Source organism: Stegodyphus dumicola, chromosome 3 (assembly GCF_044657685.1).
Source record: "Stegodyphus dumicola isolate Sdum_Otavi_A_Nest chromosome 3, ASM4465768v1".
Taxonomy (NCBI): Eukaryota; Metazoa; Arthropoda; class Arachnida; order Araneae; family Eresidae; genus Stegodyphus; species Stegodyphus dumicola.
In genome coordinates, this window is record NC_140770.1 from 233,180,314 (window position 1) to 233,205,907 (window position 25,594).

At 31.2% G+C, this 25,594-nt stretch overlaps 1 protein-coding gene across 3 annotated transcripts in view; it reads left to right on the plus strand.

Moving 5' to 3' along the window:
* The window catches only part of trio (trio Rho guanine nucleotide exchange factor), a 220,188-nt gene that overhangs the window by 76,175 nt on the left and 118,419 nt on the right, over positions 1-25,594 (plus strand). For all 3 annotated transcript variants that reach the window (XR_015040424.1, XM_085813909.1, XM_085813910.1), the window contains exons 15-20: positions 5,088-5,279; positions 7,330-7,499; positions 9,641-9,812; positions 13,595-13,756; positions 17,467-17,649; positions 20,258-20,377. Coding sequence is in view for 2 of the 3 variants with exons in the window: in XM_085813909.1 (XP_085670035.1) it covers positions 5,088-5,279; positions 7,330-7,499; positions 9,641-9,812; positions 13,595-13,756; positions 17,467-17,649; positions 20,258-20,377 (999 nt within the window). In the remaining variant the exon portion in view is untranslated. The remainder of the gene's footprint in view (positions 1-5,087; positions 5,280-7,329; positions 7,500-9,640; positions 9,813-13,594; positions 13,757-17,466; positions 17,650-20,257; positions 20,378-25,594) is intronic.

Here is a 25,594-nt window from a genome sequence, read left to right on the forward strand (position 1 = left end):
AGTCCTTATTTTGTGTCTACTGTTGCAATCTTAGTAATTTGTGCAACATTTATCTTTACTGTGATTTTTTTTTTTTTTTTTTTTTTTTGTGATTGCTTGATGTTATATTTATTCTACATAAAAAAGATAAGAGCAGTAACATATTATGTTAAAGTTGGGTTAGCTTCTTAATTCAGAAAAGTGATGATTTGAGAAAAATTACTCAGAATTTTTTTTTTACATGAAATATTTGTTTATTAAACTAAAAATTATTATCCTTCAAGAAGAAAAGAATGACATACTTACGGAGTACCACTGAATTTAAAATATATCTATTTGAGATTTGAAGAGAAATAAAAATATACAAATTATTCTGAAATTAAAAATTGCCCATTTTCTGATTTTTAGCTATGCAGGAAACGTAAGGAAAATGCTTAGTTATTTCATTACATCTTTAATACACACTTTAAATTTGATTTATTTACTTTAGTAAACAGACGAGTACTACCACCTCCTTAAATTATTTGGTATTGATCTGATAGTTTATATATTTTCCAAGCAATGGTTTAACATATACTCACTTTTTTCAGAAGCAAAGTAAAATATTTCAAACAGTGACTTTCTGAGTGTTTTCAAGAAGCATTTTACGCAATACTTCTTATAATAGTTATTTTCTACTTTTATGTTTACTTCCACTTTTTCTGTTTTCTGTTTTCATTTTTCCACAGATGTCGGAAGAAAAACAGAAAAAAAAAAAAACTGTCTGAGTATTAGAATTCCAAAACCCAAAGAATACCCAATGTGATGCTACTCATACTAGTTGTCCATTAACGTCTCAGCTACCACTGAAATTACCAAAAGAATCTAATAATCAGAAAGAGTTAGCAAGTGTTTTCACCTGGGAAAAAACAGAGGAAATACTATTGAAATCTACAATTTCTACAGTAAATACACATTTGCCTGTGTCTGATGATTCCAGATTATGCCCATGTCCCTTATTGCCATCCCCAAGCCTTAATAGAAAATTGTTCTGTATATTACCAAAACTTGGTTTCGAGTTTTAGTTTCCCAAAAGAGGTAAATTGTTTTAGATGTACTTTTGTCGAATCTGGCCAAACAACGAAAGAGTTATCCGATTTCTTAGAATATTTACGAAAGCGTAAACCTGTTCATTTGAAATTTCAAATTTCATTAAAAAAGAAACTAAGCATTGGCGCGATGTTATTGAAAGAAATATCTGTGCCATTCAGTTTTTAGCGAAATAAAACTTAGCCTTTCGTGGTTCCAGTAACAAATTATTCGAAAGATATAATAATTTTGTAAAGTGTATAGAAATGATCACAAAATTTGACACTATCAATGTCTGTATATATTAATAAAATTCAAGCTAAAAAATTATGCTTCATTACCTTGGAAATAAAATTCAAAATAAAACAATAAGTTTATTAGGGGATAATATAAAAACAAATTATTTTAAATATAAATAAATATAATATAAAGCAAATTTAAAATCAAGCAGGCAAAGAATTTTTCTATTTTACTCGATTGTACACCTTATGCTAGCCATCAAGACCAGATATCAGTTTGTATGGGGTATCTTAATTTAGAAAATACAGACATGAGTATTGAAGAAATGTTTTTAGTATTTTTTGTATTACAACAGCTACGACCGATGGAGAATGAACTACATTCTTATTAAAAACCTTAGAGGAAAGATATTAGTAATTTATGTGGCCAAGAATACGACAATGAATGGTTCAAATATGAGAGGTAAACAGTTTTCGAGTAATAATGCTCAAATCGTTGCTTTTTCGAATTAAAAATTTAAACTAAATTTAACATAATATGTAACTGCACATACCTTTTTTTATATTTTTTATTTTTATTTATTTATTTATTTATTTTTTTTTTGGTAGAAAAATAATAACAAGTAATCACAAAAATAATAATGTTGCACAAATTACTACTATTGCAACAGTAGACACGAAATAAGGATTAAGCAATTTGTCGAATGTGTCTACCCTTACATACGCATCGGCGTCAAGTGTTTCCACGTTCAAATAAGACAGAAGAGAACAAACACCAAAGACGAACTCCTGTCCTGGTTATAACTTTTTGGTCAAATAAGACAGTGTGCTAGGAGAAGGGCACTCAGACCTGGCAAGGTCGAGGCTGCCAGTTAAATGGATGTCCGCCGAAAACATTGCGGAGAAAACAACGCAAGGCGAAAACTCCATGGTACAAAACATCGTTTGAAGAAAGTAAAGCAAAAAGAAAACATTGCAGTTCTAAAACGTCGTAGTACAAAATTTTGTGGTAAAAAATAAAGTAATTACAAATCATAGCATGATGATCACATTGCACACATGCATTTTTGAGGTTTTAAAAGTTGTAAATGCATATTCGCTCAATGTTTTGGAAGCAAAAGAAGGAAACAGGAATTCTTTTACTTCTGTATTTCATATTTTTGAATGAACTAATAAATTTTTCCTGAAAAAATAAGAAACTTAAGCACTTAAAAATTTTAAATGCGTAGAAAATTAATGCAACTTACAGAACTTAATGGAATTTTAAATTTACATAGTTAATTAACAAAGGTCATTAATAAATTAACCTTTTTTTTATACAACTTTACTGATATTTTTTCATGAAAAATACAGTTTAAAAATGCTTAGAAAAAGGAACATAAATAACTGCATGAAGTTACCTCTATAAAGTTGCTTAGTTAATATCAAATTATTTTCTTTCACATTTGTTGATCTAATATCGTTTTAATGAAGTTTACATATTAATTTTGTTTCCGTTTATTCTTAAAGTGTCATTAACATTTTCATGTATAGTGTGCAATCAATTTTTTGGATGTCGATTTGTTAGTTATGACGAAAGTCAGTTACTTAATATGTTACTAATGCAATTTGAAAAACGCTTGTATGCAATGTTATCATCAGGGATGATTTGTAGGTACTTTATTTTTTACCACGATGTTTTTAAACTGCGAAGTTTTTGAACCGCTATTTTTTCGACCACGACATAAAACGCAAAGAGAAAATGTCATGGCCGTTCTTTTTTGTTTTCTCCGCAATGTTTTTGGCTGTAACCGTTAAATGCCCCAACACCTAGAGGTGATCCAAGAGGCCGCAAATCTATCGGTTGAGCCGATGAGCTAAGACTAAGCTGAGTCGACAGGAATACTCAGAAACTCACATTCTACATTTCCATTTTGAAGGGATGGTAAAAACATCTGCTATCAACAAGAGCTTCAATCCCGGACAGCAGAATGAAGTCACTTAAACACTGTCAGAAAGACCAGGCCACCAATCCAGCCAGATAACACTACGTCATGCTGTACAGATCTCGGCTTTAGGTGACCCCAGTGAAAAACCAAGAAAAGAAATGAATATGCAGTTTTGAGGCTCTAGGCGCCCACTAAAAACTTCAAGCAGTTTAAAGGCTAGCTGAATTTGCCAACTCCATCGATGGGGCTGTTTCACCCCGGACAACCATAAATATCTGACTAAATAGCTCCACCACAATCAACAGAACAGACAAGACAGTACCATGTTGTCCCTGCCGAACCTGAAAAAACCATCGACAGCGATGACTCCAGTCCTTTGGAGACTGATTTTAAACACTCGTGGTCAAAACTGCCTAAGTACAGATCCTAATCAGTAGCTTCTCAGGTTTTACCTGAGTCGACTCACAGAGAAGCATTCAAATATGACAAAAATTTTCCTGTTCAGGCAGGCAGTGAGACGAACTGCTTGTTTTAATGATCGAATGGTGCCTTTTTGACTCGGCACCATCGTTTGCTGCACGACCTTGCATCTATTGTCGCCGTGGGCCTGGATGTACCTGATATCAGGTACATCATATTATGATAGTAATAGTACCTAAAGTTTATCAGTGACTGCTTTTCATTTGTTATATAGTGCCTGGCCATTTAAAAAAAAAAAAATCATTTGTTATGATCTTATTGTATCCATGCTCTTTGGAAATTAAATTTTTTGCTTTAAGTTTTTAGACAATGATATTAGTAAAATAGAAGGGGTGTTAATATGTGAGGAAGTACTGTATACTATCATTTTATTGTTGTTGTTTTTTGTAAAATTATTTAGTATTATAAATAGCTGTTTTAAAACTATTGTAGATAAACTATTGCATGGGTCATGTTTTTATTGCTTCATTTTGTATTATTCTAAAAACTATAGTTTTTCATGTATATTTCCTGTGCTGTAATTTTTTATGTTACATTAATATTTATTATATGAGTAATATATCCATTTGAAGAACGATGGGTGCCTGTTCTGACTTATAGAAGTGTCATCTTCTTTAGAATTTTTACTTTTAAGTGGTTAGTAGATATGTAATTATCTAATTATATTTGCATTAGAATTTTTATTGGATGTAGGTAATGGATATACAATTTAGATGCTTCTGACAAATGGCAGTTAGCATATATAAAATGGAGTAGCAATGCCATTGTCAGTCAAATTGCAGAAAATTTTATTATTAATTCTAAAATATTTGAGCATATACAGCTTTATATCATCTAAATTCTTTAGACTGATCAGGTGCTGAACCCAACTTTTTTCAGGTTAGGATACAAGACCTGTGTAGCCCTTATGAAGAATATTTTAAATATGATCAGTTTACTTTCTCAGATGTGTCTTGTTAAAGAACCTGGAAGCTTTTTAAGTTTCAGTGTATTGCAACATAATAAATTTCAAAGCATGCATTCATGTCCTTTTGAGTGATTGGCGGCATATTTTCTTTGTATACCAGGTTATACTGTGAAGTCTCTATACTTTCTTTGTATACCAGGTTATACTAAAGAAAATGTTTAACTTTGGCTTAAATTTCAAGAAATCTAATTTTAATGAAATTTTTTAAAAAAAATTTCTGACATAATTAAAACATTAAAGAAATGCTTAGCTATTAAATGCATACAATTTAATTACCTCATTTAATTCATTAAAAAATTCTATCTAATTGCATAATACTCATATTTGCAAAATGTGGTTATAATATAAATTTAATGTATTAAGGAGATTGAGTTCCTGTAAGTTGGATCATTTTTCATAATGCGCATAATTCATCATTCTTTGCAGAATACATACACCAATGCTGAAAAATTATTGGCTGCTGCAGAAGAATTGGCCCAAACAGGGGAATGCAATGCAGAAGAAATATATAGTGTTGCACAAGAGCTGGAAGGTCACATTACTAGTTTTGCTGCACGAGTGGATCAGAGAAGAAATCTACTTGATCTAGCTGTCATGTTTTTCACTCATGAAAATGAGGTTTTAATTTTGCTGTTTTATTTGTCTTTGCATTTATGATGCTTTAATTTTAAAAAAATTGTGTAAAATCTTGGTAACAGAGTGCTGATAAATCATTCATTTATAATAATGCCATTATAAGTTGATGCAAGCTTCATGTGATAATGATGAATTTGTTTTCATTTGTGAGCTCAAAGCAAATTTATATGAATTTTAATTATTGTAAAATATTGTAATAGAATTATATATAGTAATCAATCAAAAATTAAATATAGTAATGTAAAATATTACATATTGTAAAATATTATATATTTAAATTTTGATTGACTGATTTTTATATTTCAATAGTGTAGATGTAATACCATTTATGTAGTGTAAAAGGGAATAATATTATGATATTGTTATAATGCTATAAATAATGTTACATTTCCATATAACGCTAAGAGGTATACTGTTGTAAATGCAATGACAGTCAACTTCTGATTAACCAAATTGGATTAATTGAATCTTGTCAAAGTTTGTTTATTGTGGAATTATAAAAAAATACTATCACAAACAATCTGAATAAAGCAAAATTTCTATGAGAAATGCAAAAAGAAAAAGTAAATGAATGGGATAACAGCACTGATAGCAGATTTTTAAAGGTTTTCTAAGTATTTAGGATTTTTCTTTTCTTTTTTTTTTTTACTTACAACAGTATTCAATTTAATCATATGTAATTCAGAATATATAAACATTTGTTACAAATAAATTGGTAAATTTCAAGTAAAGTAAGTTTATACCCATTAATGTTTTCGTTGAATGCTATTTAAAATGCAAGAGTAATGTAAGCAGATGCATAGTTCTTTCAGTTTTGAAGTATGTTGTTGTTTTAAATGCTGATTTAATTTTTAAAAGCTGGTGAACTTAAATTAAATTGCTTAAAAATACAGAAAATTATTAATAGTATTTTCCTGTTAATTGTAATATGAATTATTTTTCTATTTTCACCCCTCCCCCCCAAAAAAAAACTTCTGGTTAACCTGATTCAGATTAACCATGATTTGTTGATATGGTTATTCCTGGTATTACAATGGATCATCCGGAGTCTACTGTAATTAACTGGTCAAAATATCTTATGTATTGTGATTTTAATATCTTGCATAAGAGTTGCTGACAATATTAATGCAGTGTTATAAATAATATAACAGAATATTATTTACTTAACTTTATTTTGAATCTGAGACTTTCAAGCTTGATAGTATTTTTATAGTTTAATATATTGTATATGAAAAGAGTATAATAATTATAAATTATATTTTCTGACTGTTAGTATAACAATAAAAAGTGATAAATTATTTAAAATTATATCTGGGTTTTCATTGATCCATTTGTACGAGATATTTTTTCCCTTTGTTTCATAACTATGTTAAAAACAAAATATGTAATGTAAATATGTTGTAATTTTTTGTTGTTAAAATAACAGTATAAAGTAATTAAAAATTTTGAAAGCACAGGGGGGGGGGAATTTTTCAGTGAAATTTTCAGCATGAAATAAGGTATTCTTTTTGTTGTGGTATATTCTGTTAATTTTGATTTCTAGGTAAAACTTGTTTACTTGAACATTAAGGGGGGGAATAAATAATAGCAACACAAAATATGAACATAAATTAGTTATTTTCAATTTAAAGAAACCATAAGAAAATATTTCTAAGTATTCTAAATCATGTATTTTTTGTTTGTTTACAATTGATAAAATTTTATAATTTTTCACAATATTTTCATATTTTTAGGGTATTGTGATTTTTTGCTAATCATGCATTGCAATTTATTTTAAAACTATCAACATAATAAAAAACCTTAACTTGTATGTCACTTTTCTCCCACTGCTCCCAAAAGGAAAATTTGACGTTTTTAATGGTTATACAGAAATGATAATTTTTAATGCATATTGACCTTTGCTCCATTTATAACTGATTTAATGTTTCCTTAAAAGAATTTTTAAACAAGTTAAAAAAGTGTGAGGTATTTTTCTTTTAAAGTTAAAAATTGAGAAAATATTCAATAAAATAGTGTTTTCTTTATTTTCCAGTTATCCAGCTGGTTTGAAGAACTTCGCCAAGAGCTAAAAAGCGATGAAGTTGCAGAAAATGTTGAGGGTGCAGAACAATTGCTTGAGCAGTTCAATCAACAGAGAGACTCTACAATTGATGCTGCAATGAATACAATATCAGAGGGTGAAGCTTTGTTAGAAGAACTGCAGTATGAATCAGTTTGCCTTTATAAAGCATAACTCATTTGAAATTATATTTTAATCATTTAGGGAGAATGCAGCATTATTTAAATAATGCAGAATGGAATTTTAAAACTGTAACTTATTTTTGTTAAAACTTGTTGATAGCATATTCAGGGTTCGTAGCGGTCCGTATAAGTCCTTATAAGTCCTTATATTTGAAAATAAAATATAAAGGCCCTTATAGGTGCTTACTTTTTCTTTAAAGCCCTTGTTTTTTTTTTTTTTTTTTTTGTTTTTAGTGCTTATTTTTTGCTGTTAATGCTTTTTTTTTTTTTTTAAATGAACGCCCTATTTTTCCCCGTACCAAAGCTGAAGCTAAATAAACAACTTTTCTTCCTAATAAAAAATGGAATGTCAGATGGTGAGTCATACTCCCGAAAATAGCTTATCCTCCTTTCTCTGCATTAACATAACCTTTGGTGTGCACAAAGAGTACAGACAGGTGCCTGTCGTTCTATTGGTCAAAGAATTGCGAAAGTAGTAGAAAATTCCGCTACATTCGGCATTCTTTTCCTCCCACCGAAATACTACACACGTTTGAATTTCTATCAAGATCTTAAAAATTTGCATTCTCGTTCTGCTTGGACAGTTCATATTCGTGTTTATTATGATTGTTATGCTTATATTATGAGCATATGTATGAATGTTTATAATAACATAGTTGCAGTAACTCTAAAGTATAGTAAACTTCCAAAAATGGTTGTGTTTTAACACAGATAGCTTTCTAAGGAATAATATTCGAAATGGCTTAAATAAAGGGAAAGTAATCGAATAGTAAAAATAATTTCATTCTTTTGGCCAAAACATTATACAGTACGAAGGTTGGGAGGTTCTCCCCTTTCTCCGCAAAATCTCGAATATTGAAACCATTGCAGTTCGCTGCAAAACAAGTGATGGACTTTTTTTGTCACTTTCCAATCTGGATTGAATAGGACTAAAGGTTCTGCGGTCTACCAACCCAAGCGAAGAATGATTCTATTCCGGAAATTTAACGCCGTCTGTTGAAAATTAGAATGAATAACACCCCAGTTATTTAGTTCTTTATTCTCCCAATACCGGCAGCTGTTGATTCCGATTGCATAATATCACGTAGGGAAGAATTACGACACACGTATTGCGCGATAACGTTTGCGATATTTTGCAGAGATAATTAATTTTGATGTTCTATCCGAGATTTGTTTATGAATACTTAAAAGAGTTTTACTGTGCTTGCTAAGCAGAATATTTTTCAGTTCCATTGGTTTATTTTTATATGATGCACATATCGAAATGTCAAAAGCACTTATTTAGCGGGAAAATCTAAAGAGCGGCTACAGTCTACCCTTCCCACCGCTCCTCTTTTTTAAGTTACGCTCGACTGTCCGAATATTCACCAATTTCCAAGTATGTGGGTTAGTTAAGCTTTTACTGTTAAAGGATGACTGCATGAAGCAAATTTCTTCTTCTGATTTCAGAAATGTTCCTCTTTTTTACTTAAATTACTTTGCTTGCAATATCTGATAAGGAAAAACTGATATACAATGAAAATTTAGAAAATGTTCAGAATTTAGATTTAAATTATTTAAATATAAATATGAGTGGGAAAATAAATTGTATTTATTATTAGGCTCCAAGCGATTACAATAAATATGCCTTATTATTATTTATTTTCTCTATTTTGAACTGAAAATTCATCATTAAATCTTGTAATATAGTTTAGTTCTGCATAGTTTTTTTTCTTTCTCTCATTGTAAACTAGTTCTGTAAATTGAATTGTTGTTTAAAATTTTTTTTAAAAGAAAAGTAATTATTTTCCATGGTTGAGGTAATCCTTTTTCTCTCTTAATAAATACTGCAATTCTCATATATTAAATTACAAGTCTAATTTTTAAGGTTATGCAGTTGTGTATAATGTAATTAGACAGGTGCTTATTTTTTTTCTTAAAATTTGCTTGAAAAGTGCTTATAGGTGCTTATTTTTTTAAATAAAATATGGCTATGAACCCTGATATTTTTTGGTAAGGCAGTACTTATGATGTATTTTCAGGTTAAAAATTTTATTTTCTAATATGATTTGCATTTGACTATATATATATATATTAAAATCATAGTTTTATTTTTTATGCAGAAATTCTGGCCTTATTCCTGATACAGATGCTAGTACATCTTATGCTGCAATCGAAGGTCTTCTTGAATCGCTTGGTAGAAGTAGAGAAGAATTAGAAGAGCTTTGGGCTAACAGAAAATTAAAATTAGATTTGTGCCTTCAGTTGCGGTTATTTGAAAGAGATGCCTTAGAGGTAGTTACATTAATTTTGCAAATTTTAGAATAAAGCTGATATTAGAAATATATTTTTTTCATTAATTTTGAAAATTTTGCATAAAACTTTTCAAATAAATTGCTGTATTGTTATGATTGTAGATAAAAATGAAGCAAAAAATTGAAGCATAAGGCAGTTCAAGTTGAATGACATTTTTTGACTCTTACTGTGTTTCATATTAACATCACAGAGCAACTCAAGTCACTTGGTTAAAAAAAATGCCACCTTGAAAATATCAGTGGATTACATGCTGCCAACATTCAAAATGGGTCTTGTTGTGGGAACTTTCAACATAATCATTTGTGTTTCCCACATAAACTTTCATGCACATCTGTGGTGCCGTAAGATTTCTGCACATTGGTGCAGTTCTCTTCCTTCATTGAGCGAAGAAGACTGAACATTTAAGGATATTTTGACACAAAAGTTGAGTGTTTTCTCAATCAGGCTGTTGTTTCTGGTGAAACATTAAGAAATGTGGGTGCATTATTTCAGCTTAAATCAAAATTTGCATCAAATTAGTAGAAACGATCAAATTTAACCCCCTGCCAAAAAATTCCGAGTGAGTGTATTATCATTAATAAGTGAAGAGCACATTTGAATCATAATTGAATAGATCATAAATAAATGAAGGATTATAAATTATTAATAAATGAAGCAATATTAAGGATAACTCTGAAATTTTTGAAAAACAGCTAAATGGTATTAAACTTACCAAACCTTGTGTGCGTTCAAAGTAGTTTCCACTAACACCAGTGCACTTTTGTAGGTGACTCTTTAACTTTATCAGTCTCATCTTCGATATGATAATGACAGCCATCTAAATTTCATTTTATATTAAAAATATCCAAGAGTGATGCCTAGCAAGATCAGGAGAATAGTGTGGATGTTCTATCACTTTGATATGTTTTTGAATGAGACAATTCATTTTCATAGTAAAGCATGTGTCCCCAGGCCTGGACTTAGAGACCCAGAGCCCCTAGGCACTTGACATTTTGGTCCCCCACCATCTCAAAATGGCTTACAAGAGGGGGGGAAATGAAGAGGCGTAATTCTAGCTTTTTTGTGCGCAGGGCTGTAAGTTATATTATGAGCTCCCTGTTTGGGAAAAATGTAGTAAAAATATTTATTTTAATATTATTTCCGATAAAGCTTTTTGATAATGCAAGCAGACTTTTGAGCTTATGTAAAGATTTCGCCACTGGGACCCCTGTGCCGGGGCCTCGTAGGCCTAGGCAGAAATCCGGCACTGTGTGAGGCCCCCGCAGAAATCCGGCACTGTGTGTCCCCTAATGTTCACGTCTTGAATTTTTAAAAGACACTTAATGGTGTACCACTTGACTGTAACTGTCTTCTGTCTTTCTAACTTAATGACTTTAATCTTTCCTGCACTTCTGAAGAAAATGATATACATTACTTTTTTTTCCATTGCTCATTGTCTTTTCGCTGTTGATTTGGGATTGCCTTCAAGGACCTATATTTTATTTTCTTGACATGTTGGAACGTCAAAAGTTGGTGTGTATGTTTCGTCATCAGTTATGATTAGGAAGAATGTGGTATCTATCATCATTAAGTAATTTTCATGTTCCTTTACTGATTTTGACATGCTTTGATTTTTGTTATGTTAATTTGTGGAGGACCCTACAAAAGACTAAGTTTTTTCATGTAAAATTGTTTTATCAATAGTTTTATGCATAGCTGCAGAGTTCCATATGTATCATTTGATAAGTACAATGATTATCAGTGATAAACATTTTTGCTATGGTTGACACATTTTTTGGGACTATAACTGGCTAAAGGCTTCCTGTATGTTCTTCATCCAGGAGAGAGTTTTGACCTCTACAGTATTCTGTAAACCATCTGACAGACCTGAGATGGAGCTTAATTTCTATATGCTATGATATTGAAAGCAGTCTTCTTGATTTAGCCCCAATTTAAAATAGTAGAAAATCATAGTGCGATAATGCTCTCTCTTCAAATGCATTTTTCTTTCTTTCAAAAGTTATTCTATGAAGATAAATTGCAGTTATTGTCACAAACTATTATGTGCTGGAATTATTTACATATTACAAATAATTTATAAAGAATATGTAATATTAGAAAACGAGATTAAAATTCTGAATAAGCTAAAATAGTTTAGAATGTGAATTTTGATTTTAGAATTAATTTAAAATATGTGATATAACCGTAATTAAAAAAAGTAATGTAAATGCAAATGTGACCCCAATATAAGCTGCCATTATTAATGTGGGTTTCCTGTCCTTTGTTTATTATTAACATAAATTCCGTTGTTGAGTTCTTCATGATGGTTAAGAAAAAATGGCCAGGTTTGATAACTGACAACATTCGTTTCTATGCAATAATACAAATCTACACACTGCATGTTAAACATGCATCTTTAGAAAATCAACAGGAAATTATTGCCCTACATCCTTTACAGTTTGCACCTTGCACTAAACAATTTCTACTTGTTTGGGCCTTTCAAGAAATTGCTAGGAGACAGTACTTTAACAATAACAATGAAATGAAGCAAGCAGTTCGATAATGGCATAAATCTTGCTGACTACATTGCTGACATCTGGATGCTAGTGATATGTGCGTTATTGTAGGGAAAAATTATATTGAAAAATAAAAACTGTTTCCTTTTGTCTATATTTATTCTACTATTAAAAAATAAATAAAAAATAAATAGTCTGAATTTGACCTTAGACCTTTCTTATATATATACAAGGGCATTTCGAAAAGTAAAGATACACCGTACGCCAGAGGAAAAGAAAAGTTTTGGTGAGCAAGTTGGCAACACAGGTGTTAACCTTGAACTGTTTGCTTTCTCCTCGCGGTCGTTCGGCATTTCAACGTTGATTCTGGTTGGAGCAGGTCATGTTTAAAATGGCTGCGCTGATTCAGAATCCCGCTCCGTCGTACGTTTTCTTCATGCAAAAGGTCAGCGACCAGCGGATATTCACAAAGAAATTGTTTCTGTTTATGGGAACATTATGAATCAACAAAATGTAACGAAATGGTGTCGTCATTTCTCTGAAGGTAGGACCAATGTTTATGAAGAACAAAGAACAGGTCGGCCATCTGTGATCTCTGATGCCCTTCTTCAGAGAACAGAAGAAGCAATTCATTCAAATATACGTCTCAAATTGAAAGAATTGCAGCAGATCATACTGGAAGTGTCAATGACAACTCTTTATGAAGTTGTGACTATCAAGTTAGGGTACAGGAAATTGTGTGTGCGCTGGGTTCCAACAGGCGGCAACCTTCTATGACTGTGGGATACAAAAGCTTGTGCACCAACTTAACAAATTTTTGGATAATGGGCGTGATTATGTCGAAAAATAATAAATAAGCCAGTTAATAAACTGTAACTGACGTTTTCAAAATTTTTTTTTTTTTTTTTTTTTAAAGGAATATGAGCCATTGTATCTTTACTTTTCGAAATGTCCTTGTATCATAAAATCATAAATAATTTATACAGTGTGGAGAATATGTTAAAGCATATGTATAAGTAAATACAATTCTTTGAAGACTAGAATAATATCCTGAATAAGCTAAAACAGTTTAGAAACAGAATTCATGAAAAATTTAAAAACTGTGATATAATTGTAATTAATAAAAGATAGTAAATGATATATTTTCCCTATATATGTGTTGATTTCAAAAGATGATTATTTTTTTTGGATATTTTTTCATAAAAATATTAAAAGACTAGCTTTTTTATAAGTTGCATATCTGAAATTTAAAAATGAATATTATAGGTATCCTCCCAGCTTGAATTATGGTCTGAGGAGCTTCAAAATTCTGATGTTGCAAGGGATATGTCAGAAGCTGAACATACTCTTCACATTCATAATGAAAATGTCAGTAATATGCAACAAACTGCATTAGATGTCATTCAGAGAGGCCAAGAACTCTACCAAGTATTGTAACGTTTTAGACAATTATCCATTTTCATATTCTGTAATTGAAAATAATGCGCTGTGAGCCTTTCCATCGCAACTATCTTACTAATATAACCACATCTGAAACTGGTCATTATTTAAGATTATATAAATAAACATTTATGTTGAAAATCACCTTTGTAAGATGATATCCATAAAAGATCAATCTGTTTGGTTATCTTAGAGCTTTGCTGTATCTTAGAGGTCGTTATCTTAGAGCATTATTCTTGTTATATGTGACTTGAAACTTAATAATAAAAAATCCGATGTGTACACAATATGACTTCCTTGCACGGAATATTAAATTATGCGCATTTTTCCTTGCATTTCATTTAAACTTATTGGATTGAATTAAATCTACTTCATTGATAGTGCATAAACCACAATAGAATAAATGCACTTTTTAAAATTCACTATATTTATTTACCATAGTGACACTCTGGTGGTAGGTTTACTTAACAGCATTATATTTCGTTCATATTGTTACGTTATTTTCTCTTCTTCTTCTTTACATTACTTTATGGGGTTCATGAGGATTTGGAGTGAATAATTACGGCACTTGATGAAGAAGTATCGAAACACACTTTATTAGCCAGCATTGTCAGGAAAGCTCCAAAACACGGTTTTACAGTCGTCAATGAACTACTATAAACACGCTGAAACGATCAGCGACACAGCATCCAGGTTATCAGGCTATCATGGTGGAGACAGCTTCACAACAAAGCACTAGAGTACAGCTCCCGACTCTGCTTGGTCATTCTCAGAACTGCACGCACTCTCGAGACTTTCCATACTATAACTTGCAATACACTTGACGACACACAGAACACATCACATCTTCCGACTCTTCGGTTCAGTCGTTCCCAGAGCTAAACACGCTCTCTTGACGATGCACTAACCGCGATACACTACGAGACTCTTTCGATGCACTCAACGGCCCGCTCGGCACTCACTGCCCGGCTGTCAACTCGATTGACTCACTAGACGAGATACCAACTCGATACTGACTAACTCTCCACAAAACCACCAGGGTTTATATAGCTTTTGGCTGGTGTTTGAGAACATTCTGGGCTAAACTGGTAAGAATTCATTCCAGAAGGTTCTCCATCCGTCCATGGCATGTCGCTAAATGAGTGTTTGGTCGCCAAATGTGGCAACCCTGCCTAAAACTGCTTTGCGGGGAAGCTATCTCACTGCACCTGGACATTTCATAACAATATTATAATTCAGAATGCTCAAAATTTATATCATTTGAAGAATTATCTAATCATTGCCACATTTTCTATTATAATACTATAATAAATCTAGAATGATGTATAAAAGAAATAAAGCAAACAAAACAAAAAAGAAACAGTTTTTCACAGACGATTCAGTATTTCTCAATCAATCAATTCAGTTCTCACTTCACGACAATTCAAAAATACATAAAAACTCAAAATATTTATATTAATAAATTTTGAAGTAAATCTTACACTTATTTCCTCAAAAAATTCCAGAAAGGTTTAAGCATGATTTAATTCACGATAATAAATGAAGGAGTTATCTTTGTTGTTGCGAAGCTTAGTCTCTCTAGATTGGCAACATATCTACTATTCTGCTGTTTCAAATGTAAACAAACATGTCTGTCATGTTATTTAAAAATTAGTCTTAATTGCACTTAAACAGCTTTTAAATTGTTGATAATTCTACAAATATTGCTTGCAGATTTCCTAAAGGCATAAAAACCTTAACAGGAAGATAAGAACAACATAATTCAATCACTTTTAAAGCAAAAAATTCACAATTTACAAACATATAAGAGTAAAGAAACTGAGATCACTGAGCCGGGTAACAGAGAGTATATATATATACGTTTGGTGATGCAACCAAAATGTGATGTGCACATCTACGTGTTACAACAGTCCTATATACAAAATTTCAACGTTCTGAGGCTACTTGTTTTTGAGTTATACGAGATACATACGTACGTACAGACACCACGAAAAATTCTCTTTAGAATTCATTTTAAACCAGTTTTATAATTGTTTTGGAGAAAAGAGTCTTTTATTCTGTGCTTACGTACAGATGTCACACAAAAACATCGTTAAATTGCATTCAATAGCAGTCAAAAGGGATATTTTCGTTGAAATATGCTGCCTGAAACTTTTCGCGATTACAATACTTCCTTTTTACTTTGCACATGCAGCATGTTATATTAAAATATTATTCAATATTGAGATTATATTTTTTGTTCCCTTTTTCTTCTCCAGAATCATCCAGGCATGATGAAAGTAATGTGCAGTCTACACAAATGTAAATAACAATAATAATAATATTTCTAGAAATCTTTACAATTCTGTAGTAGTGCAGCCATTAATTCAGATAAAACAACTGCTGAAGTTGAAGAATTCCATGTTTTGTAATGGCTGTAATTCAGATACAATTCATTATCTGCTAGTTAAACTGATTCATATGTATCAAGATCCGTGATAGCATTTTGGGAAGGGTATACACATGTCTCATTATATACTAAACATATTTAATTGATGAAAGATTAGATAATTGAGTTAGCTATGGGAGAATGGGGGCATTACAGAGTAAATCTTTGCCTGCTTTATGTGGCTTGTCATTTGCTTGCTGAAAAAATTCTCCTTGGAATGCTGTTCTAATGTTGTAAGGATTAAATGGTTCTTGACTTGGTCTTAACATAATGTACTGCTAGTGCAAAGTATAGAAAAGATTCACTGGCTATTTATAGGAGAAGGTTCCTTGAATAGTCTTGTGTTGTTGAAAGAGCATGTGGTATTCAACAATAAAGGCTTACTGATTCCAATGCCTTGCTTCTTTTTGTCCTGACTACTTCATTACGGATGAGGACAGGCTCTGTTACAAAAAGATTTGGGCACATCTTGCTGTTCATGATATGTGAAGAAGTGATCCCCTAGAATGTAGTACTTTTTGACAAGTCAGGCTCCCACCAGTGGGCAAGCAGTTAACCACTGCTGAATACTGGTATATAACAGTTTTCAAGCACCATGCCGTGTAGTTTTCCTGGTACACGTGTCTCACAAATTTTATTTTCCATGATCTCTACTTCTGGTATCAACATTATTAGAAAGTCGCATAACTTCAACCCAGGTACAGATGATTGGATCTAATGGCTTCTTAATCCAGTGATATAGTCTTTATCTTTTGTTTATTTTGAGTATATATATGGAGATATTCCTGCAGTCTATTCAAACGTCTGTAAGTGCAGTTCAACATGTACTTCATATCAGACCTTGTTTTTGGTATACTATCTGCAGTGCTGGTGTTTCTTGAACAAATCTTTGCCATTATTTGTCCATGATTGTTTAATCATTTACATATTTGGTCTTGGATTATTTATGTTTAGTATTTCATCTGTATCAAACATTTGTCTGCTAATTCGTAAAGTTTTTTATTTAATGTTTTGTAGTTTATAATATTTTTGAAAGTTTTTAAAACTTGTATTGGGTTTATAAAATGTGTGTGCATTAAAAAATATTTGGGTGCAGTGAAATCTTAATATATCCTTTAAATTATTTTTTTATGTAAGTTGGATTTTTTAATATACTTTTAAAACATTACATCTGTGCATATTCGATAACTGTGTATAAAATTATTATTATTATTGTCACCAATTACGTGCTTGCAATTTTCTCATTTTACATGATTGACATTTATTTTAGCTCTTTGAGTCTTCGGGAATTCAGTTAATGGCAGATCATCAGTATGACGGTCAGGCAAGGGTGCAAGTTTTGATTGACTTCCTACAGGAGCGTCATTTAGATTTAGAAGATGTTGCTGAAATGAAGCGAGTTAAACTTGAACAGAGCATTCAGTTATGCCAGTTGGAAAATGATGCTAGTCAGGTATGTATAATAACAACATATGATGTTTCAAAATTTCAATGAAGGTGAATGAATGCTAGATTGAATTAAATGAAGTTGCTTAATAAATTTTACTCTAAAGTCTGAGATGTAAAATGGCCACATAAAATTTTAAATTCAATTATATTTTTAATCAACTTGTAAAAATTACTGTTTATAATCAAAAGCATGCTTGATTTTTGGCATGAAAATTATGGTTTGGAAATAAATTATCTTATGTACAGAACATAAAAAACAGCGTTTCTAGCATTTTTGTTATTGCATTGCTTAAAAATTCCCTGAAAATAGAAAAATAAATCAAAATATAAAAATGAATGTATAATAATATTATCAAGGTTTACTTTAATGAAAAGACATTAGTTATAAAAATTCTGACAAAAACTGTGCTTGATACAAGGAAGCAAATTTATATGTTCCTAAATGGGACCATTGGAATTTTTCATAGTATAAAATTACACGATTTTTTAAATCACTTTATTTTGTTGAAACTGTAGAAAAATGATGTTTAAAACCTCTGTTGCTGTTGACATGGGAAAAGTGGCTGTTTCTAGTTTGTCTTTCGTACATCCCTGCTCTTTAAAGGAGTGGATAGGAAATGTAACCTGTTGTTTATTTTAATGCAGACTTTATGCTGTCACTGCATTTTGTGATGTAGACTGCTCTGTGCCAGACATCCAAAGGGAATTTTAACAGTCACAGAAGCTTTAGATTATTTTTATGCTTTATGAGATGATTCTGATGGAATTATTATTGATATATATCAGTTGTCTCCATACAAATGTAGATGTGTAATTGATGATAGATGAGGATCCTTTTGAATGCATTACACCTGCAGATCTATGCAGACAAATAGAAGTTTTCGCTAACAATTCTCATGAGGATTCCATCTGACTCAAAGATGATTCTGACATTTTTTGTCAACTTCAAAAGCAAAAAATTGAAAGCCATTGCCTTTCAAATATGAAAACATGAGTTATTGCTGGAACAAAACTGTAACTTTCCTGTAGTTATTGAAAATATTTGCCCCATTTTTCCTGACTTGCTCTTATTCAAAACTTTCACTAATTTTTGCCAATAAATTATTTCATACATCTGGCAAAAATGACAGAATTATAAGCCTATTACAAAAAGGTGAAACATTGTATGTTGGCAAAAATATATAGGTTAGTTTTTTGGATTACTTTTATACAATGGATATCATAATTTACCAGATGAAGATTTATACTGGAGCATGCAAAAAGATGTTTTTATTCCAATTGTTAGAAGTAGATTTCAAAAATTAAAAAAAAATAATTCCATAATTTGGAAAATTTAATTATTTATTTGTGAAATTCAGGAACCTTCAAATTCATGGTTATCATCATAAAGCTTATAGTATCTGCTATATACTGTTGGCGATGTATAATGAGATAGGCAGTCACTATTCCCATGATACAGCTGCTAAATTTTCTCATGTTTCTATTGCACTCTGAGGAAGTTAAGCCAGAGTTTCAGTGTGTCTTTGTCAAAATATAATTATAATAAAATATAAGTCAATAGACAACATCAAGTCAAAATATGTCCCCCAGTTTTCGTGCGTTCTTGCAAGAATTGCTTTGCAGTATCTGAGTCGTGATATAAATAAATTCTTGCATATATTTAAAATACATATCTGAAAAAAGAATCAGTTATTATTATTAAAACTTTACAAAATGTAATCGTTTGGCCTATGATTATTAGTCACAAAATGTATTTTTTGCACATAGAAAGAAATTTCTTTTAAAGTTCTCATCATCAATACATTCAGTACTTCACAAGGCAGTTAACTTAAGTCTGTAATCATTACTAAGCATAATGTCAGCATAAAAAGTTGCCATACTATTTGGTATTCAATTACTAATATAAAAAAAAATGTTTAGATATAGCTGTGTGAGTCACTCAAGCCGCTGCATGTTGATAGTCATGTCCTGGTGAAAGCAAAAGTAATAGATAATGATCTTCAAGTTGGGGTCAGGAATGTTCAGTAAGTTAAAATAAATTATGTTCAATTTGAGATGTATGCCAAGCAGAAAGACATGGCTACTGAGTTTAAATTATTGATCATGCAGATTTATACTAATAAATGATTGGATCTTCAATATCCAAGTATTTTATTTAGTACCAAAATCAGCTTATGTATCAGGAGTCTGAAAAATATAAAGATCATTCTGTATATTAAATATACAGATTTCAGACTTTGTACTGTACTTAAAATTTTGCATCGTTTCCCCTTTTACCAGTTTAGTTTTATCTTTCTTCCAATTTTTATTGTTATACAGGATTTCTTTATTCGATCTCTAATAAGAAATTTTGACTGACTTGTTTAAAATTAAGTGAAATTACATACATTAGTTTGTTTGTCCTGTATGCATTAGTTTGTTACAAACAGGAAATCTAAATTTTTATTTTGCATGCAATTTCTGTTAAATTAAATTTCTTTGATACTTTACTGATCGAATGCACAATAGTGTGAATTTTAGTGATCTGTTGGGCATTTTATATTACAATATGTAATTTTTATTCTTAGGAAATTATCATGTTCTTATTTATGGGATAAATATTATATTTAAAGGTTATGAGTTGGATAGGTAATGGAGAAGCCATGCTCAGTGCATCATTCATTATTCCATCATCATTGGCTGAAGCAGAACAGTTAAGAACTGAACATCAGCAATTTCAAATGGCAATAGAGGTAACATTTAATAAATGGATTTTAAGTTAATTATTATAAATATTTAATTCAGTTTTTATAGAAATTTATATTTTATGTGTGAAGTTTATATATATTAGTAACAATATTTAACACATTAGTAACACATTACTAACAATATTTAATTAAGGCATACAAAATGAGTGAAAGATCAGTAGTGTGAGAAAGATACATAGTAATTGGTGCATAACATAGAGTTTTGATTACTAAGATAATAAAAAACTTTGCTTATAACTTATTATATAACTTTGATGGAAATATTTTTATATAAATTTTGTCTCTCATGTAATACTTTTTACTGATTTTCATTGCTACGCTTACTGAAAAAGCAATCCTAAACATATTTGATTGATTAAATTTTCAGACTCACAGGCTAATACAAGTGTGAGAAGAGCCATTTAATAACCAATCTGCCTGAATTTTAATGCAAACATGCATGCATTTTGTAATAGGGATACCGGATGTCAGTTTGTGGGGTGAAATTCCATGCTTGTTGCACTTGATTGGTCAATACAGGGATAGTTAATGCTGGCTGTGGATGACGCTGGAGTTGTTGTCCAATGGTGTCCCATGTATGCTCAACTGGAGAAATAGATCTGGTGATCTAGCAGTCCAAGACAATATGTCAACACTCTGTAGAGCATATTTGGCTACAACAGCAGTTTGAAGGCAAATGCTATCCAGTTGAAAAATACCCTCTTGAAGGCTGTTCATGAATGTCAGCAGAACAGGTTGAATCACCAGACTGACATACAAATTTGCAGTTAGAGTGTGTGGGATAACCATGAGAGTGTCATATGAAATTGCTTTCTCAGACTGTAAGTCCAGGTATAGATCTATTGTGCATAGGCAGCAGACAGGTTGGTTTCAGGTGCTCACCTGGCCTCCTTCTAACCAGCATGCAACTATCGCTGGTGCCAAGGAAGAGCCAATGTTCATCAGAAAACACAACAGATCTCCACTTCGTCCTCCAGTGAGCTCTAGCTTAACACCACTGATGTCACAAAAGGCAGAAGTTTGGAGTCGGTGGAATGCAGCCAGCAGGGCATGTGGCTTGGAGCTATCCTTCAAATAACTGATTTGTAACAATTCATTGTGTCACTGTAGTGCCAACTGCAGCTTGAATTTCTGCTGTAGAGGCAGTATGATGTGCCCCAAACACAGCATTCTTCCCTCTCAGTTGTGGCACATGGCTGCCTAGAACCTGTTGTTCTTGAGCCAGTACCTTCCCTTGACCTCTGCTGCTAACAATCATGGATAGTGGATACATTCCCGCCAAGTTTTTCTGCAATATTGCAGAAAGAAAATCCACCTTCTCGTAGTTTTATTATACGACCTTGTTCAAACTGACTGAGGTGTTGATAATGGCTTCTTCATCTTTTTAACCCTTTGACGTGCACTATGTTATTTTTATAATTTTTTTTAACTAAAAACACTAGAAATTGAATATTATGATCCTAGAGACAAATAATATATGAATTAAAAAAAAATCTACTCTCGCCCATTAATCTGTGGGTGGTGGTTTCGCTGTGAAACCAGCGCGCATCTAGGACTTTGAAACTTTCTGAGTTAGTAGGGAAAAAACAATTTACTTTTTTCCGTATGCATTTCCAATGAATGACGAAATTTGCGAATTAAAAAAAAAAAACTTCATTTAAAAATTGCATCAAATGTAAATTTTTTACTTACTAAGTTATTTTTTATGAAACTGCTCAAAGCATGTTTTATCTTTTTGGTACATGCACAAGCCAACACTGCACGTTTCGCACATGTATCTTATTCTATGAGGTTTCTCCCTTGTGCTACAAGATGAACACCGCCGGGATTTGCATTTTACTGGCATATGTCCTGCGTTCTTTAGTCATTTTTCATCTGGCAAATAAAATTTACAGTTTTTTATGTTGAGGCAAATAAAATTTACAGTTTTTTATGTTGATAGGCAGGCTTGATCTTTTTCGCTTTGGTATGGATCCTTCGTTTCTCATTCGTATCATATTACTGATTATATTCATTCTGAAAGACTTGAGTATTTTCAAAATGGGTTCACTTTCTGGAAGCATTCGGTATATAATGAAGGCATTTATAATGATGACATCAATAAAATGAAAGAAGATTCGATGCCACCATTTTTTACTTTTTCTATCAATTTCATATAAGCTTTTAAGTTGGTCAAAAATAGTCCACATATCCTATATTTTTATTATAATCTATAATTGCCTTTGGACATTGTATCTGAACTTTCTGTCCAGTTTTTTCTTTCCTTTTTGCATTAGATGGAATAATGGGATCAACTAGGTTAGATAAAATGGTAACACATCTTTTGTCTTTCCATTTTAGACAAGTTATTTTGTCATCACTTACTGCCCAATCGAAGTCACCCCATTTTAATTTCTTATCTTCCATCAGTGTTTTGGGAAGGGTTTTTTTCTTTTTATATTTACAGTTCCACAACAAAATACATTTTTTTTTCCCTAAAAACTTGAAAAGTTCATAGGATGTAAAATAATTGTCCATGTATACTCTATGATTATTACCATACAAGGCCTCAGCATTTTTACCACTCTTTCACTCAGATGTTTTTCTACTTCATGGGTTTTACCTGTATAAATTTCAAATTTACAAGCATACCCACTTTCATTGCAACACATCCATACTTTATATCCTCGTTTTATTGGTTTTTTAGGTAAGTATTGTTTTAGTGAACTTCTACCTTTGAAACGAATCATTGATTCGTCAATTGCCTGATTTTTTCCTGCTCTAAAGAGACTATTGAATCTCTACGACAAATGAGTCAATAGAGGCTGAACTTTATAAAGTTTGTCAAAAGTTTTGTCCTCTCTTTTTGGCATTAGGTTGTTCGTTCAAATGCAAATTACCTGAAATCCATGAAAATTTCTTTACCGCCATCTGCTTTGCCACGTAAGATTCATTCAGTATTTCATTTGTTGACCAGAAATCCCGATAGCTTGGGAGTTTTTTAATTCCCATTAAAATGTTTATCCCTAAAAATTTCAACATATCCTGAAGAGTAATAGGTGAAAATGGCTTACTTTATTCATTTAAACGCAAAAAGCATTTGCATATAAAATTCATGAGACTATGTGTAATTAAGGGGAAAGAATAGTTTCAACATTTAAACAATTGATTTTCAAATTATTTAAAAAATATATTACTTTTTAAATATTAATTTAAAACATGATCAAAATCAGTTAAAAATTTAGCTTATGGCAATAAAAAATACATTTGTTCATTTCCCAATTTGCTTCATGTTTGAAATTTTGTAGCGAGTTATTTTAAATTTCTGTAGTTAAATATTTTTCTGTATTTTGATTCATACTTGTTTGATAAAAGATCAAGGAATGAGCTTCCCCCCCCCCAAAAAAAAGCTTCCTATATGAAGAATTCTCAACTCACCATAGATTCAGAGATCCTTGTCTCTAAAAAAAAGGTTCATTTCAGTTTGATTGATGAGTTTGTCTAACAGTCTATGTTTTATTGAAACCAAATAATTAAATATACATTTTTGAATAATTTCTTCTGAATCTGTAAACCAGTGTAATTTTTATTGCATGATGAAAAGAGAATTTTGATAAAACAGTGTGCAATACTAGAGGTAAACTAATCCTTGATGTCTTTTATGAGTAATTCAACTGTTATTAATTTGAAATATGATATTATTGCTTTTATGTTTGTTATGAATTGCTATAAAATTTATCTTTGCTGAATTATAATTCCAATCAAACTTCTATTTAACAAAGTTGCAGAATCCGATGAAACTTTACTAAATGGTGGAATTCACAGAATGGAGGTTATCATAAAACATGATTTAATGTGAGAAATTTTTATAAATTTTAAATGTAAAATAGTAATGAAATATTAATGGAAAATTACTTATTCATTCCATCAAAGTTACATATGAAAAGTACATAAATTTGTTTAAAAAAAAATGACTTACCACTCTTGTAATGTCTAATCATGCATTATCACACAACAATGGGACAGGAAATTGTTTTATTAAAGCATCTTTCTTACATGGGAATTGAATTTCAGGACTTTATTAAAAAACACAATGTGGGCATACTTTTTCTTATGAGACTCATCTAGGATGTTGTGATCATTTCAAGATCTAAGACTATAATTCACACATTTCGTACTCATAATAGAGGAGGTGGTACTGTGTTAGTTATTTAAAATCATCTTAAGATTTCCAGGTACATCTTCTCTATTCCACTGCACATAAAATCTACAAAGCTACAGCAGCTCTAATTTATGGGTAAACAAATGAAGCATTCTTATTCAATTTGGTCTATAACCTGCCTAGTCACATTATGATAAACCAAGATATTCACAATTTACTGTATGCCGTTGCCAATCTTAATAACAGAGAGATTCAACTCAGAAAATCCTGACTGGAATTCTAGATATCTCAATCTAAATGGTAGAATTCTGAACTTTGCTGCACAGAATAGCATAAAAATTGTAGTACCAAATGCTTTCATCAGAATAAATTAAAATACGTTAATAGAAGTCTTATATATATTTCTATTAAAATGGTTACAAATTACTCCATCCTTAGAAATAGCAGAAGAAATGAGCTCTGACCATTTTCCAGTGAATTTCTCTTTTTATGCACTATATCCATCTACACCGCAAGGCAAGATTATCACCAGTTGGCCTAAATGCTGTGGAAATGTAGACTCATTAACCCTCTGACCATTATGACCAGCTTTATCCGGTCATCAGAAGTTTTGCTACTTGGCATATATTAGCGTATAATTTAAGATATTTTGCTGCCTTACTTTCTTTAATAATGTAAATATCATCTTGATGAATGTAAGCTTATGGAAATACAGATTAAAATAAGTAATTATATAAACTCATTTAATAAATGCTGTTTAAAACCGATCTTCCTGAAGGATCTAAAATCCTGCACCACTCTGAGGGGTTAACTTGCAATCCCACTATAGCACTATCTATGATATGAAACTTGCCATCACTAATCTCAACAGTAGTATTAAAGAAGTACTTAATGATTCAATAAAAGTTTTCCATCAAGAAAATCATAATGCTTTACTAGCTCATATCCTTGAAAAAAATATCCGGCATAATCAAGAAAAGAATGGAGCTCACCAGAGTTCTTAATACCAAAAGCATACCCAATTGCCTAGTCAGAGAAATAAATGATCTAATTGCTGAGTA